The sequence below is a fragment of the Apteryx mantelli genome, chromosome 2 (assembly GCF_036417845.1).
Source record: "Apteryx mantelli isolate bAptMan1 chromosome 2, bAptMan1.hap1, whole genome shotgun sequence".
Classification (NCBI taxonomy): Eukaryota; Metazoa; Chordata; class Aves; order Apterygiformes; family Apterygidae; genus Apteryx; species Apteryx mantelli.
In genome coordinates, this window is record NC_089979.1 from 29804581 (window position 1) to 29821472 (window position 16892).

The window sequence follows — 16892 nt, forward strand, 5'->3', positions numbered from 1 at the left end:
GGTCCAAAGATCTCCTGTGTGAACTGTGCAAGGAACTAAAATTCCACGTTTTTTGGCACACTGAGTTACTGTGACATTGCTCTATATAAGACCCTTGGCACTTACAGGATTGAGTGCTTAGATCTTGCCAAAACATAAAGTTGACATGTTTGGACAAATGCACTTCTAGTATTTCTGGCCTCTAGAGCATCACAGACTCTCAGGCGATTGCTTAATTCTAGTAAATTATTTCTTCAATTAATGGTCAAATGTATGCAGCAAACACAAACACAAAGACTACATTTGAGGCTGTCATTAACAGTCCTGAGAGCATTAATGGTAATGTATCTTTTCTCTTTATTGTGCTTAGAGACCAAACCTTTACACTGTCTGCCAGTTTTGGTGTACATTCCATTTCATAGCAGGTAGAATTAAAAAAGATTAAACTAATATGACCAAAGCTTTTGACTTTGTGCAGGTAAATCTCTATAAAAGGCTGTTTGAATCTCTTTATTAAAGGAGAACAGGCTTAATATTTCTTGCACCTATTCTTTACAGACAGTAGCATGCAGCATCTGAAAGGTGGATCACAAGCTGGATCTTATATACAGAGGAAGCACATCAAGTTAGGAAAACTTATCCTGAATCAATGAAGATTGAATTCATTGTGCTATAATCATCCTTCCACTTTAACAATAACCTTTTGGTACCTGACAATCCTTTCTTGCCTTGCGCAGCTCTACAAACAAGATGACAATGACAAAATGCTTCCCCACTTAAAAGTCTGGTACTGTAACAGGTACAAATCTTAAACAACTGACATGAAGCCAGAGGCCAAAATGGTGGAGTTGTACTGATGTTATGGAGGTGAACAACGTTAAACGGATTTACAAAAAGATATTTAGTGCATCAGCTGGAATTCTTTGAAAAGCCAAGAGATCAAGCGGGATCATTCAAGAAAAATGTGAAGAGAAACAACCTTAGTCATCACCTACTTAGTTAACAGCTAAAGTGATAAAGAATTTTGCAGTCCATATCTCTTTTGTGCAAAAATAGTAACACAGAAATTTTTTTACCAGAGCATTGATGGCTTTTCCCATTAACAGAACAGAAACGATGCAGGAAAGATAGGTAGCGCTTGACCATTTATTTCTACTAGGGGAAGCCACACAGAGAGTGAAGTACAAAGTCCTAGCCAAGGAACAAAGGGGAATAGTTCATTCATTCAGGAAGGGATTAGGTCATTTATTTGAGCAATTCTTCCACTAAGTAGATCCTCAAAATTTCAGGAACAGCACCAAAGGCATTATGGTTTGGGGCTTGCCCATTACTGTGTTGACTTCCTAATGTGGCCTGGAAGGCCACAGGAGTTTCCTGATGAATTAAGATTGTAGAGGGGAAATATTTAACTATGACACAAATAAATATACTTGATATTTAAAAGATAATGACAAAGACCTTAAATCCTCATTTTGGTCACTTTTATCTATGTATGGATGCCCAATTTTCAATAGTCCTAGCAGTTTTCATCAAATCCTTTGGTTTTGAGGAGACTTCAGAGAACCAGGTTGTATTTAGGTGATTCTGTGAGATTTCAGAAGTATCAGGCCATTTCTACATAGATTTTTCACTGAAAGTACTAGTTTTTCTGAAGCGCTAGTGATTTGATAGTGATTAGTGAGATGACAATTATCTGAAGGTCCTTGTCATCTTCAGGCACAAACACAGACCACAGAAGGGAGAACAGCATGTGAACGACTATACTATTCACCCTCACCACTACCCACTTACTGAGCTGATGAGAGAATTAAAAAATATAAGAAACGTATTTGAAATAGTTTTCTTTCCTGCAAAAGACCTTTGCATGAGAACTAAAACTCTCAGAAGAGAATTATTGCTAAAGCTATTCAAAGCTGAACTTGAGAAAGTGAAAATCAGCACATTTAAATAAAAACATAGATGGTTAAATCCAATTTGAAAATTCTTCATCACAAGAAAATTTATTCAATACATTGCTTAGAGAAAGAAAATAAAAAAATTACAAAATCCTCATTTAGGAACAATTACATTATTTTTCCCTAAATCCCCATTGTGTAAGACAGTGTTTACAGACAAGATATTCAGAAACAAAAATAAACTTTTATATACATAGGCTGACAGCTTTACAGCATTCATAAATCATATCATTGGAAGGGCAGGCAAGTCTAAAGACAAATGTAAAAGCTGCTCTGGAGATTATACTAGGAGTTGTTCCTTTGATTTTTTGGTTATTGAAAATGTGTTCTGAGGATTTGGAATATATAAATATATATAAAAATATATTAAAAAATTAACTATATCTCAAAATAGTAAATGTATGCACTTAGAATCAGAATTTTTTCACCTTCAGTCAGGAAGTAAAAAATCCCACTTTGAAGGCTGGAGAGCCTTTGAAAATGAGTGAAAGTTTGCTGTAATGTTTAAAATAATGGTCAGGTGCACAGAAATGAGATCAGTGCTTTGCTCTTTAAACCTCTGCAAGTTCCCTCTGCAGGTCTAGGCTGGAGCTGATCCAGGAGGAGGAAACTGTAAAAGACTGGCCTGCTAAACAATGTTATCCCTCACAGACTTATACAATAGAAGTTTCATAACATAGATAGTATCTGTCAAGAAAATCCTCTTGCACACAGGAATCCTTTAAAGGAGATTTAGTTGTGAAGGAAAGAGGCAGGATCAGTCTATAAATGGCATGTGTATCAGCCTGCAGCAGAAATGGGTTTTAGATTCAAAATTGATTAGAACCTATATCTTCATCTATGCTGCAAAGAAAAAGAAGCTGTGCTGTCAAGAAGAGACAAATTACCTTCTATGGTCTTCTGCTCATTCTCTTTCCAGTTCCCTCCCATAGTTCTCTAGTCTTGTTTTAATTTCCTGGCAGGGCTACTCAGAGCTTATCCTATGTCTAGAATAATCTCTCAAACCTATTCCCCTCCTTGGTCAACTGAGAGAAGAAAGAAGGTCTGAACCCAAAACCTTGGGCAGAACAGAGTCAGAAGACAGTTCTGCTAACTGGAAGAAGTGTATTTTTATTCTCCCCATACATTCCTATTGCAGAAGGAATGCCTGGTATATGATTTACAACAAGGCAATCAAACAAAACATGACAAACGACAAGGATTTACTTCAACAAATAAAAATTCCTTGAAGAACTGAGGAGAAATTAGAACCATATAGTTATGCCAAGAGCTATGAAAGAAATGGATGCCATGCATGCATTCTGACAGCTTTATTCTGTAAGGAAGGCACTAAGCACAAGGTGTGTAAAAATTCTAGTTTGTCTTGTAAAATATGCACACCTCTACAAGGACGACAATATACATGGGATGGGGAGTTCGGTATTTTTTTCCAGAATATATTCAAATTCTTGCTTCATTTTAATTTATAGGTAACACAGAAAGGTGACTAGCAGACACAGAATGAATCATGTACAACACACAAGATTTCACCTTACTAACAATTCTCATAATGTTTTGGGGCTAACAAATCAATTCCAGAACAACTGACTGACAGCAGGTAAGTCTGTATAAAAAATACAGAGATGGATTTAAACCACAACACTTAAAACAGATTTTCTAGACCCTTAACACCAGACACTCCAAATATATAAACACACATGCACATATATACACATATGTGCATGCACGTATGTGCGCACGTGCCCATGCACTGGAGGAGAGGTGCATGTCCTCCAAGGGAAAAGGAAATTCTGCAGACTTCTTACAGAATTTTGGATCAGCCTGTTTTTACTCATGGAGCTTCAGCCTAGATTTTGCAATTACAAGTAAGATCAGATCTGCATTTTGGGCTCTCTTATAAGAAGGGCATGGTAACATAGATAATATAACTGACCATATGCTGACCATATAACAGGCCTTTAAAGTGCCTTACCAAAAACACACATATTCCACCATAAAACTAGCACAGTTTTCTAAGAAGGCCCCTTCCCTTCTCTTACTGGACTTCTTTTTCTTTTTTTTATTTCTGCTTCTAGAAGCTGGTCAGGGACTATAGGAAACATATTTCAATCACACAGCTCCATGGTCTAGAATACTGATTCTCTACATGACTCTTCCTTTGGGGGATTATAAATTGTTCATAATCAAATTTCATTTGGTTGGTTTGATTTGTTTTATTCATGAAAGCAAACTCTTTTTAAAAATACACAATGGTGCAACTTGAGCACCTTTCCATCTGACTCCATATCAGCTTTGCTCTGACTATCTCTGCCCATATATTTGTACAATGTTTAGCACAGTCAACTTTTAGGTCTTATTTGCACAATGAAGTGACACTAGTTTGACTTACATTGATCTTAAATGAAGTTAATTAAACTAGTGCAAGTCCTTGGGTAGACTTCTTATCCCAATTTAGGAGTGGTTTACATTGTTCTAGATTAACCTGATTAATAACTAAGGTATGACAAGCAAAGCTTGATCTTTGTGCAGGAACATGAATGACAATACAGTGCAAGTGTGAAATAATTTATAACATTTCTAAGTTACCCTTCCAATTAACATTGAATATTCACCACCCTGGTGTTTCATAACACTTCCTAAAATACACACATGTGGTTACAAAAAAATAACCTTGTGTTAAAGTACATCTTGTTTCATAAGAAAGAACCCCTTCCTATGAAATATGATACTATTTCAATTTCCTTTTCCTGATCAACACTTAAACCCTATAACAAGTGGGGAAAGCCTATGCTACTGAGAAGACTTTCAGAACAAAACTACTTAAACCAGACACCAGCTCCTGATCCTGAAGATTCATAGCACTGCTATGAACTCATAGCATTGCTAAAACCATGATTTTGATTCTTAAAGGCCCTCATTTACTAGCTTTTTGTTTGCATCTTATTGTAAAAGCAGAGAAGAAAATTGAACTAAGCTGAACTGTAAACTGAGGTGAATCCAAACAAGTCATTAAATATCTTTACCTTTCAGGATAGCTACAGTAAATCACACAAGTGAGTCCAGTTTTGATAATGACTAGATTATTCAAAATTTCTGGAGACAATAGCCCTGAAAAACTAGCCATTCCTCACTGGTTTTCCTGAGAGTCTGTACAAGACTAAGTTACAGTCCTATTTGTCTTAGGTAAATACAGGAAGGAGCAGGCAACAGCTCTACGGGGCTTAAGAACACTGGAAGAATGAGATCCATTCCCACAATTAGCAGGACATATCTATCTTAACTATAATCCACCTACTCAACCTCAACCTGCAAAATATAGTTAGCATTATAGTTTTTTATTTCCTGTAATTATCTGCTTATAATTTTAAATTATTTTAGTTAAACATTTTTAAATTACTTTCCTTCCAGAAGAGTTTCTGATCTTACATAATTTTCAGTAAACCTTAAAAATATTATTATCAAACTGCTAATAGCACAAAATGCCTTCCACCAGAAAGACTCCAAAAGCAACACACAAAATAATATATTAACTCTCCCAACAGCCTTGTGAAATTGAGTAGTAGTACTATATCTGCATTAGAAAAGGGAAACCAGAATGTTTAAAGTTTACGACTTGCCTGTAGTCACAAGGGAAGTCTATGCTACAGCAATAGACAGAAAGTAAAGCCTAAATTCATCCCACTTAACTAGGCACTTAAATTAAGAAACAAGCTGCTCAAGATTTCCCTGGAGTCAATGAAGAAAAATAGGCACTTCCACAGGACAGTTCAGATGGCTGGATCTCCCTCTGAACTTGCTACTGTCTCTTGACACACTATTGAGAGATTCCCCACAGTGAAGGAAAAATCTATCTCCGATATCTCTGGGGTCTGGCCAGAAGTTTGGGTGGGATGATCCAGGCCTAAAATACCCAGTTCCGTACTTTTCCCATGTGGGCTGTCCTTTTTTCCAAGGCACCCATCACTCTGAAGTAGAGACTGCTTCCAAACCACAGAAGAGAATGGGAATGATGAGTTCTCAACACCCCCAGAATGACACACCATTTACTTTATATCAGTTTCATTGAGAAAAACTCTCAGTGTGCCAAAAGAGATCTCCCACAGGGCATGTTGGTTGGACAGTTCTGATGACTAATAAGTGTAATATTTTATTGTTACCAGAAAGTTCCTAATTACAGCTGTCATCACTGAAAATAAACACATTCAGGTTCTACTGTGCATTATGATAAAGCCTTCTGTCAAAGCATGGGAAATATTTTCTTAAGTCATTTGCTACCAAAATGTGGCAACATGTGAGACTGGCTTTAAGCTCACTTCTTTGATTCTTCTGCTTCGTAAAAAAAAATTGCCAAATAGGTAATCCCCCAGTAATGACAAGCTTTCAAGCACTTCCATGTTTAAAATCTTGCCTCTTTCTTGTAGGTATCTCAGAATATCCCAAGGACCTCAGGAACTTGATTAATAAAGCGCTTAAAATGCAGACATGTTATTGGTCAAAAGATTTTTTGGAAGAAATGGGTAGTTATATTTTTAGATTCAAATGTGAATTTTCTTAGAATCCATTTGTTTCCATGAACTTATTCTTTCTCCTTTAAAGTCAGCTTTTACATCCTTACTCGTTGAGTAGCACATACAACACAACACAAACCATACTATAAGCTAATGCTTGCTTGGCCAAAGAGACAAGGTATTAGGAGGGAAACTGAGGGAACCATGGACATCACCCAAGATAGGGAAGTGAGACCACGAGGAGAAGCTGAAGGTGTTTATTACAGGAGAAGATATGGTACAGTAGTGGCGAGTCAACGAGGACATGGAGACAAGACACCAGACAGTAAGAAACCGGGCTTCATTTGTTTCACTGTTTGTCTGTGGGAACTGTCCCTTTGAACCTCCTTAGAACAAGGTTCTTCTCTGGATATGAGAATTCATCAGCTCCAGAACAAAAAAGGAGCACCTCGAATAGCTAACAGCCACTGGGGCTAGACAAGAAGTCTAGGTCCAAGCTGGACCGCTAGTAGAAGGCTAGCGGCCATTCTTGGAGGAAGCTTTCTCAACGTTTCCTATTAACTCTGGAAAATGAACTTAGCACAACAAACCTGGAAAGCCCTGTTAGTAATGCTCATATAAGCAGAATGGGAGATTCCAAATCTAGTGACCTATTTTTATTAGTGGAAATTAACAGGAGTTCATCACAGATATCTTTTTGTTGCACTTAACACCCAAATATGTGGACTTTATATCTCACATTACATTAAAAAATGCCTGGTGAAACATAACCGTAAATACGATGGAGTTTTTACTCTTTCTTGTAGTATATTAAATAGGGGATATTGGTTTGTTAATGTAACTAAATATTACACCGCTCATTATGGCCACCTCTATCCTTACATTAATATGAATATGCCTCAAAGGATATTATGTCAGTTTTTAGACCTTGTCCTCCTTGAGTCAGACACTCTCATTTTTACACAGCTTCATGGCAAGAGTGACATATAAGGAATTTTCTCAATTTCTTCAGCAAAACATATACAGCCCAAGGCAAAATCCAGCCACTACGGGCACACAAGCGTATTAGTATTTCATTGCAGTGCTAGGCACTGCTGATAAAGAGAGTGGAGAGGGGCAGACTGTAGATGGAGCCAGAGCAGACAGCAAATGTGTACTAGTCTTTTCAAAAGCCATCATTTGCAGCATTTTCTACTTCTTCCCTTATAAGCTGGTGACAGCACAAACAATTTGAAGTGTAAGGAAGGAGAGCTGAAGCTCCCTTATTTGGTTTTAAGTATTACTGGTGTAATCGATATTTGCAGAGAAAAGAAACAAAAAAATGTAAGTTTGGATACTGGCTGACCAGACTGATTGTGGTTCACTCTCCAGTCAAGGCTGTATGTCAATGTTAGCATCTTTAAACATATCATTATCAAGTATTCACTTTCAACTTTTATGGTACTCTGTTTAGGTCAGGATCAAGAAGAAGAGTGAGTAGATCATGCCAAAGTCACTTACTTACAGCTATTATTAATATTATTTTGACCGAAGGATAAATACATGAAACAATCGCATCTATATAGCCATTCTAAATGTATACTGAGACCACAAATATCATAAGTTCACCCAGCTGACTAACAGAAAGTTTCCGAGCAAGACATGATGGTAACATTTCATGTAACTCCTCTTTGGCAACACTTAGACACTGCAATTAAATACCAAACAGTATCACGTGTGCCAGTCAGTTACAGCAAGAAACAAAATGTGATGAACTGTTTGTTTTGAACTATTAGTATAAACATATTGCAGAAATGAAACCCAAGCTTAAACAATGGGGAAAGTTATCCGGTATTAAAATAAACAGTTCTAGGAAAATCTCTGTAAATGTTTACCAAGTCATCTTCTTCCAAGCAGTTTCTGCGCAGAGCATTTTGCAGTGTCTGTGGTTTGCCAACCAATCCCAACAACACTGACTATAGATATGCAAATGCTATTGGACAAGGCTGCAACTTAATTGCCTGTAATCAGCTCCCCAAGCAAGCGCATTTTTATCTAGAATCAAGCTAGCAGGTCATCAAAGAAGCACTTTTGTTGTTGAGGGTAAAAGAGTTTCCCCTTCTCTTAAAGAATACCTATTTTGCTTCTAGAAATCTGCTAATTTAGAAATCAAGGAAAAACATTTTATAACTTAAAATACTACACAATTTCTTAAGTATATGTAATATAATATTTATAATACTTTATACAAACTTTCTTAATAAATATTCTTCCAATATTGCAGGCTAGCATTTGCACTAAGAAAATAAGAGACTCTGGCAAACAGTGCCAATGTACAATTATAATGAAAGTTATGTATATTGCATAGACTAATAAACATATTTTCTACATAAGTTACAATATATCTCAAATTCTGAAATATAAACAGTATTTCTTATTATAACTATTCACTTCTGATTACAGACCTATAATCATTAATAATTCTTTATTTTGTTCATGGCAGGTGCATTGTAAAATGTTGCTTGATGTAGCACTAGTTATATCCTGTATTAAAAGTCTAGGGGGAAAACAAATATAGTGTAAAATGAGATGTGAGATGTCTACACAATGTATTCATTACACATAAGCATTAGGCTTCTTTTGAAAGGAAACGAGTTATGGCTGAAATGCTTGGTAATGGCAACAGCAACAAAGCAAATTCAGTATTCAGAGATGCTATAATGGAGCTGCATCAGACTCATTTGTTCCCAGGGAGCTGTACTCCGTCACTCAGAGAAACGGGTCCTTTCATTCAGAGGAGAAGTGACACATGGGCATATGTGCACAACCCTGGCTTCGTGTAAACCTACGGGTGCAGAGGGCTGGGGGCTGGGAAGGACAGTGCGGGGGGATGGCCCTGCCCATAGTCTGCTTTACAGTCACTGCAGAAGAGAACAGCCCTTGGATATAAAAGCCTTTCATTGGGCTTCCTACCTGTTTAATCACTTCCCACTGAAGTGTGAGAGGACTAACCCTAACTCAGACATTCACACTCTAGAGACTCATTTTTCTTCTTGTTCAGTTCACGGTGAAACAGTGATCTTAGTTCGGTCTCTAGTGGACAAACATAGAATAATTAAAGTCTCATAAGCATGATTCAGCAGGCAATTTGCTCAAGTAAAATCACGTGTGCATAAACACAGATAACAATTTTCCTCTTCTCAATCCTTGCCTTAAACTCCCAAGGTACAGTAAAATTATTTCTTAAGAAATGCTTTCCTCTACAGAAGACATCCCCTCAGTTCCAGCCTTATATTCCCCAAAGCAGACCACAATATTAAAAACTGAGGAAAATAGCCTGAAAAAGAAATGCTCCATTGTATTTTGGTTTATAGTCACATGTTTATTGGATATAGTCATCTCTCTCTTGCTAGGGCTACATATGCAAAGAGTACAATTAATTTACCAGGAGATCAGGAAATTCTCTCTAAAGGTTTTAGTATGGTTAGAAGAGTAGGGGTGGTTGTTTACACTTTTTAACATATTCTGTCTTCTATACCATCTGGAGGAAATGAAAATTGTAAATGAGATAGGTAGCAATAAATATGCTAATATGAAGTTTTAGTAGTCTTTACTAGCAATTTTATTGATGTTCATTCTTAGTATGATCTTACGTTATAGTTAAATGATGTTTCTCTTGAATAGGTACATACAGTAGTTTTCTTGTGCCATCTTACATGATTAATTGCATCACTAATTGCTCAATTTTCTGTTTTGCCAGGTCATAATGCCAATGTGAAATAAGAATATTACAATCATATACAAAGACCATTTATTTATTTGCACTTGTCAGTTATCTCAAACCATTCTCAATATCAAGCCAAAGACAAGATCCTGCAAGGTAAGTAATTTTACTCAAGTGAGTAATCTTATTAATGTGAATGGGACTGCTCATCTGAGTAAAGTTATTCACATATTTAAGTCTTTTCAGGGCCAAGCTGCAGCTTATACATAAAAAACTGAAAAGTTCAGTAGAAGTTTACAGCTATAGCACAAATTCTTAAAAAGAATTACTTCTGCTAAGTTACTGTAACATTATTTTCAAGTCCAGTGTAATCTACACATTTAAAAAAAAATTACTGTGATGATTTAAGAATGTGATTGCTTACATACTTTTCTCTGTCTTTCCAAGTCATTAGCTGGATGGAATAGGATTACAGGATCTATTTATGGAGGAATAATAATATTCTCAATACAGTACTTTTAAATGTTGATTTTTTTAAATGCACCCTTTTGCTGTCAGAGTAGCAGGTATGCTGCATGACATCTGATCTGAAGCTCTGAACTATAAATGTAGTTTATAAGACTAGCTAATAAAGTGTTCCATCGTTAGAGCCTCTGGTGGTTTTTGTATACTCTGGCTCACAAAACATCCATGGTCTCTTGAGATAAAGCTTTACAAAATTGCATCTTTCAGTAATGTGAAGAAAATTCTGCTCCCAAGAGCAATCTCACTATGAAGGGTGCACTCTGGCTGTAAGATTTCTCACCCTGCACAGTTATGAACTAGAGAAATCCTTATTATCTCAGTTCTTATAGAAATTCATGAAAACTATGAACAGCATAAGCACCACCAAAAAAAATCCATTTAATGAGAAGTGGAAAAAGAAGCACTTACTTTTTGCAGCCACTGAGTGTAATTTTCCATCACATGTTCCAAATGTTGCAGTTTCTGGGAAGAGAAATCCTGTTCCACGTGAGGAGCATCTCTCTGAAGAGCATTTGTGTTGTACTGGTCTGTCGTGCTTTCACGACAGTTCCCGTCCTGTTCTGGCAGAATGAAAGTATAGGTGCACTGCCCATGCTGAATCCGGTTATATCTTCTCCCACTGGCTTCTGGACCCCGACGTTGATTATTACAGCCTATGTGAGCCAGAAGAGCAGCCAAGAAAGCAAAGGAAAGGAAAATCATCATGTTATTATTACTTTCCTTTCCTAATTCTGGAAAAACTTTTTTCTTCCTCTTTCTTTAAATTTGTTCTTAATGTCCTTTAAAGTCTTTGGAAAAAGGACTGGAGAACTGTACTTTAGTAATCAAGCTTGGATAAATTGTTATATTTTTAATTTCAATATTAGGATAGCTTCCTTAGTTAAAATTGGGAATATTTATTGCATAGTAGTTAAGATTTATTGTTTCCTCTCTGTTACAGTCCAGCATGTAGCCTGCTTTAGTCAGCTGCATATGCATATCCCAGTCTCTTTCCCCTACACTATCTGCTGCAGAACTGCTATTTTCTCTCAGACTTCAGTGAGTTTTATTAAGGTTGCACATTCAAGCCAAGCTGGAAGCAAGCAGCCTTTCACAAGATGACTTGACAGGAATGCGTGTATGAGTGCGCCCCTATGCTAAGGATGGCTGATGGCTCGGTACAGAGGGATCATCTTACAAACTGGCTGGATGCATGACCTCAATCATGCATGGCTTTCCAGCCCCTATTACATACAACTGCTAAGGGCTTTTGACGAATTCACGAAGGTTAATAAGTTAGGCAGTCCACCTTAATACACTTTCATATGTTCACACTGACCTATTAAAATGTAGATAAAGTGTAGAAGTTTGTTGTAATCTCTCTGTAAATATACAAAGCACTGAAATTAAAAATATTTTCAGTTCTCCACTGCTCAGTATCTATTAAAGAAGTCTAAGTCAGAAGAATGAAACTTATGAGAAAAAAGTTATATTTAACCCTCACATACTTTTGCTAATTTTCTCAGACAATTGTGTTACTTTAGCAGAGTTTGCAGAGAGCTTTTTATAAGATTTAATGAAATTTAGGTTGCCAAATAATAAAGAGAAATGGCAATTCAGAAGGATAATAATATTCTGTGTTTGGCTAGTAAAATAAGGTAACTAGTTACAAAACTGTGAGGCATGCTGGTTGAACTATTCCAGATTGTCCTATGGACTGTGTAATTATCACATGTGAAACACTTCTACCAATCTGCAAGTCTGTATGGGCTATACAGTCATCCCTTATTATACGTAAAAACTTTCTCAGGGGTAACTTCCTCAGAAAAGGATTGTGGTAACTATTTAAGAAACTATCTTAAACATAAATAATGCCCTTGGTACTTGCTAGAGATGAAACCAGAATGCATAGATTAGAAACAGAATCAGAATAGTCCTAAACTTCAGAGAAATTTGGTCCTTAGTTCATGCTCTAGGATTTGCTATTGTTACATAAATACCAGCCAACTCCTTTGCAGACCGCTTTGCACAATTTTACCCTTAAGGATAGATAGTCTTCTAAATAGCAATAGTGCATCAGTTAAAAAACAACCTGCAACAACTTAACTTGCAAGAAAATCTACCTGCAAGAATACTGAGTGTGAGCACCTTCAGTGCTCATGCAGTAGTCATTATTATGTATGTATATTATATTATTATCATCTTAGAACTACAATTTCAGTCTAAAAAAACTGCCTGGAATTTTCAGCCAGGAGCCTGTCCTGCTCCTGAATAAGCTATTCCTACTCAAACCTGGGGGCTGAGGCTTTCATCTTGCATCCAAAAAGAAACCATTCCCTTTGAATCACTAAGAAATATCTCCTACAAAAATGTAGAGAAATGAGAGGGTCTTAGCTTGTCTTAAAACGTCTGTATGTCTAATATATAGTGAAAAAAAAAAGGAGGAAAGAAAGCATAGCTAACAGCAAAACACCAAAGCTGCTGTTGCTTTTAGCAAAATCAGAACATCCTTCCACCTCCAAACTGTTCAGGCCACCTTTGCACTCTGGCTTTTCTTTTTCTGCCTCTGAATATCAGCTTCATTGAGCTCACTGTATTGTGAGCATTTTTCACATTGCTCTGTCATCAACAGATCTAGTTCTGCTGCGGTTTATTGCACTGTCTCTGCAATTATTGTGAAATGTAGCTGCAAGATATTTGCTCACATCATATGATCAGAGAGCTTCGATCAGGGAGAAAACCATAGGATCAGACACTGAGCTGAGGGGTAAGCATAAAAAGAGTCATTCCCTATAAGGAGAAGCAAAAATACCAGAGCACAAACATGATAACAATACATACTTTTTTTAAAAGTGAAAAGAGAACTTTATCAAAGGGCCTCAAAGCAGAAAAGGGGGATAGTAAAGGTGGGTGTAAAAAAGGCTTTCTAGAATAAGAAATCTGATTTTAAAATGCTGCTCTTTACGCAAGTGCTGCATTCACTTTCTGCTGAGTATTTAAGCCATGGACTTTTACTCGCATGAAAACTTGGGAATGTGAGAAGGTGAATTTACAATATTTTTCAGATGAGAAAAGACTTCACGCAGCAGCAGACATGCTTTGTTGCTATTGCTTGGCCTCCTCCCCCTGGCTTAAGGCACACTTCTCCTCCTTCCCCTTCTGTCCTCTTCTTCCCAAGGGGTAACAGCCATAAGGCCCTTCAAGCAGACGCACAGAATTGGCAAATCTCTTCAGCATTTCTCACTTGTCTCCTGCCTAGTTCCCTGCCACACCGCCTGCCTCCCATAGCAGACTCTCCCCGATCCCAGCCCCAGGGTGGTGGGTGATGGGCAGCACATCTCAGTGAGATGCCAGAGCAGAGAGATGCGGTGGAGCCATGCAACAGCCAGAGCATCACCTATTAGGACACTGCACTAAAAACTTCCCTCCGAGAGAGAATCAAGTCCCCTCGCTTGTTCAGTGAGCTAACACTGCCACGTCTGTGTTACAGGACGTAGCACGCCTGAGACATCTCGTCTGAACCTGTGGAGTCTGACACAGCAGCGATGATGAAGGGAGTCTGGGGGAAACACCCAGAGCCATCATGTCACCCCCAGTCTGTAGTCTTTCTAATTACAGGAGAGGCAGATGACAGGACTCAGGAATTGCACTGGGATGCGCTTCAGTCTTGGGATGCAAGGACTCTCAGTGACCACGGACATGGTGGCAGCCCTGTGGGCTACACTGAGGCACATTGAGCTCTCAGGGCTGCCCTCACTTATACCAGACCCTGAGCTAGGCACCAGTGTCCCTCACTAGAAGCAAAGACACCCAGCCTTTCCTGATCCTGTAATGCAAGGGGACCGTCAAGGTTAACCACTCAACTTGATGTTCCCCCAAACACTTAACAAACTCATTTTTACAGGGGCTTTGAATCAGTCAGGCCAGATTCAGCTTATATTCTTCCCTAATGTATTCATGGGGCCATGCATACACAGACAATAAAAGTGCAAAAGCAAACATAGAAAACAGCATGTTTCCAGCTCTGCAGTCACTTAATTCCACAATGCAGTTTCCTAAGAAATTGTTTTACCTAAGGAAGGCAGAATTCAGAAATAAGAAGAGTTGTCATTTTCCCCATTCCTGCTAAGGCATTTGCTATTTTTATTTCTTAAAAAAAAAAAAAAAAAAAAAAAACCACCTTGGCCCATGAGTTTTAATGGTTTGGTGTCTTCTATCTAATTTGAAAAAAAATAAAGTATATTAACACAGTCCCACATGATCTATGTGACCTGTCCCAACATTTTAAGAAGTGAAAATTCTCACTGAAGTGAGAAAAAAAATCCTTAAAATTCAGTCAGAGTCAGTGTGGGTATTTCTGCAGGATGTTACATTATATCGTATAGATATAACCTAAATTGTTTGTCCAGAATCACACAAAAAATGTTGCAGAGCCAGAAACCATGTAGGAGCATGGATGTGTTTAAAAGCCTCTTTATTTTCCTAAGACCACTTCCTCCAGCACAATGACTAGCTTCATATTCCCTGAAATTTTCCTTCTATGTAACAGGGAAGGGATGGATCCAGGGGCTTTCTTCCCAGACCATATGAAGTCTCATCTACATTGTTTATTTAGTAGCCACATAAAATTCTGTAGCTGACTATGTAATCAATCCTACAAGGCAAAAGAATTGGGAATTCAATATCCAGATAAAGGTTACATTCACATGATATCATTTCCCACGTATTTAGCATAAAAATAATCTAATGTCTTTTGTCACAGAATCATATGCATGCTTAGAGTTCAAACACAATTCAAGGAAACAAAAATCTATTTCTGTTTCTTTATATTTCTGCTGCAATAGGTGTTATTGCTGCAGATGAGTTGCATTAAAGTTGCATCATATCACACACTGTAACTGGAGTTACTCCAGTTCAACTTCCTTAATGTATAAGGAAATTCACTACAGAATGGCTCCTAACAGAGAAAATAAGTAGGCTTTTATTAGGGATTATCTCTAGCTAAATCAAATTTATACAGTAAGGTGCAGCATTTTTCATTCTTAATCACAGAACAGTTGAGGTTGAAAGGGTCCTTTAGAGATCATCTAGTCCAACCCCCCTGCTCAAGCAGGGTCACCTAGAGCACGTTGCACAGGATCGCGTCCAGGTGGGTTTTGAATGTCTCCAGAGAAGGAGACACCACAACCTCTCCGGGAAACCTGTTCCAGTGCTCTGTCACCCTCACAGGAAAGAAGTTTTTCCTCATGTTCAGATGGAACTTCCTGTGTTTCAGTTTGTGCCCATTGCCTCTCATCCTATAGCTGGGCACCACTCAAAAGCGTCTGGCCCCATCTTCTTGACACCCTCCCTTCAGATACTTATACACGTTGATAAGATCTCCCCTCAGTCTTCTCTTCTCCAGACTAAACAGTCCCAACTCTCTCAGTCTTTCCTCATATGAGAGATGCTCCAGTCCCTTAATCATCTTAGTAGCCCTGCACTGTACTCACTCCGGTAGCTCCATGTCTCTCTTGTGTTGGGGAGCCCAGAACTGGACATGGCACTCCAGAGATGGCCTCACCAGGGCTGAATAGAGGGGGAGGATTACCTCTCTTGACCTGCTGGCAATGCTCTGCCTAATGCAACCCAGGATACCATTGGCCTTCTCAGCCACAAGGGCACATTGCTGGCTCATGGTCAACTTGTTGTCCAACAGCACTCCCAGGGCCTTCTCTGTCTTGGTGCATGGAGTTATTCCTCCCTAGATGCATGACTCTGCCTTTCCCTGTGTTGAACTTCATGAGGTTTCTCTCTGTCCATCTCTCCAGCCTGTCAAGGTCCCTCCGAATGGCAGCACAGCCCTCTGGTGTCTCAGTCACTCCTCCTGCTTTTGGATCATCAGCAAATGTGCTGAGGGTACAGTCTGTTCCATCAGCCAGGTCATCAATGAGTAAATTGAACAGGATTGGACCCAACATTGACCCCTGGGGACACCGCTAGCTACAGGCCTCCAACTAGACTTCACACCACTGATCACAACTCTCTGAGCTCTGCCATTCAGCCAGTTCTCAGTCCACCTCACTGTCCACTCACCTAGCCCACACTTCCTGAGTTTGCCTGTGAGGTTGTTATGGAAGACAGAGTCAAAAGCCTTGCTGAAGTCAAGGTAGACTAGTACACATTTGCTGTCTGCTCCGGCTCCATCTACAGTCTGCCCCTCTCCACTCTCTTTGCCAACACTTCTACTTCAAATGCTTGAGG

The 16892-nt window shown here is 38.4% G+C and overlaps 1 protein-coding gene across 2 annotated transcripts in view; it reads right to left on the reverse strand.

The window, feature by feature from the left end:
- The window catches only part of ANGPT1 (angiopoietin 1), a 258402-nt gene that overhangs the window by 154503 nt on the left and 87007 nt on the right, over positions 1-16892 (reverse strand). For both annotated transcript variants that reach the window (XM_067290417.1, XM_067290416.1), the window contains one exon: positions 11079-11323. In XM_067290417.1, the coding sequence (XP_067146518.1) occupies positions 11079-11323 (245 nt within the window). The remainder of the gene's footprint in view (positions 1-11078; positions 11324-16892) is intronic.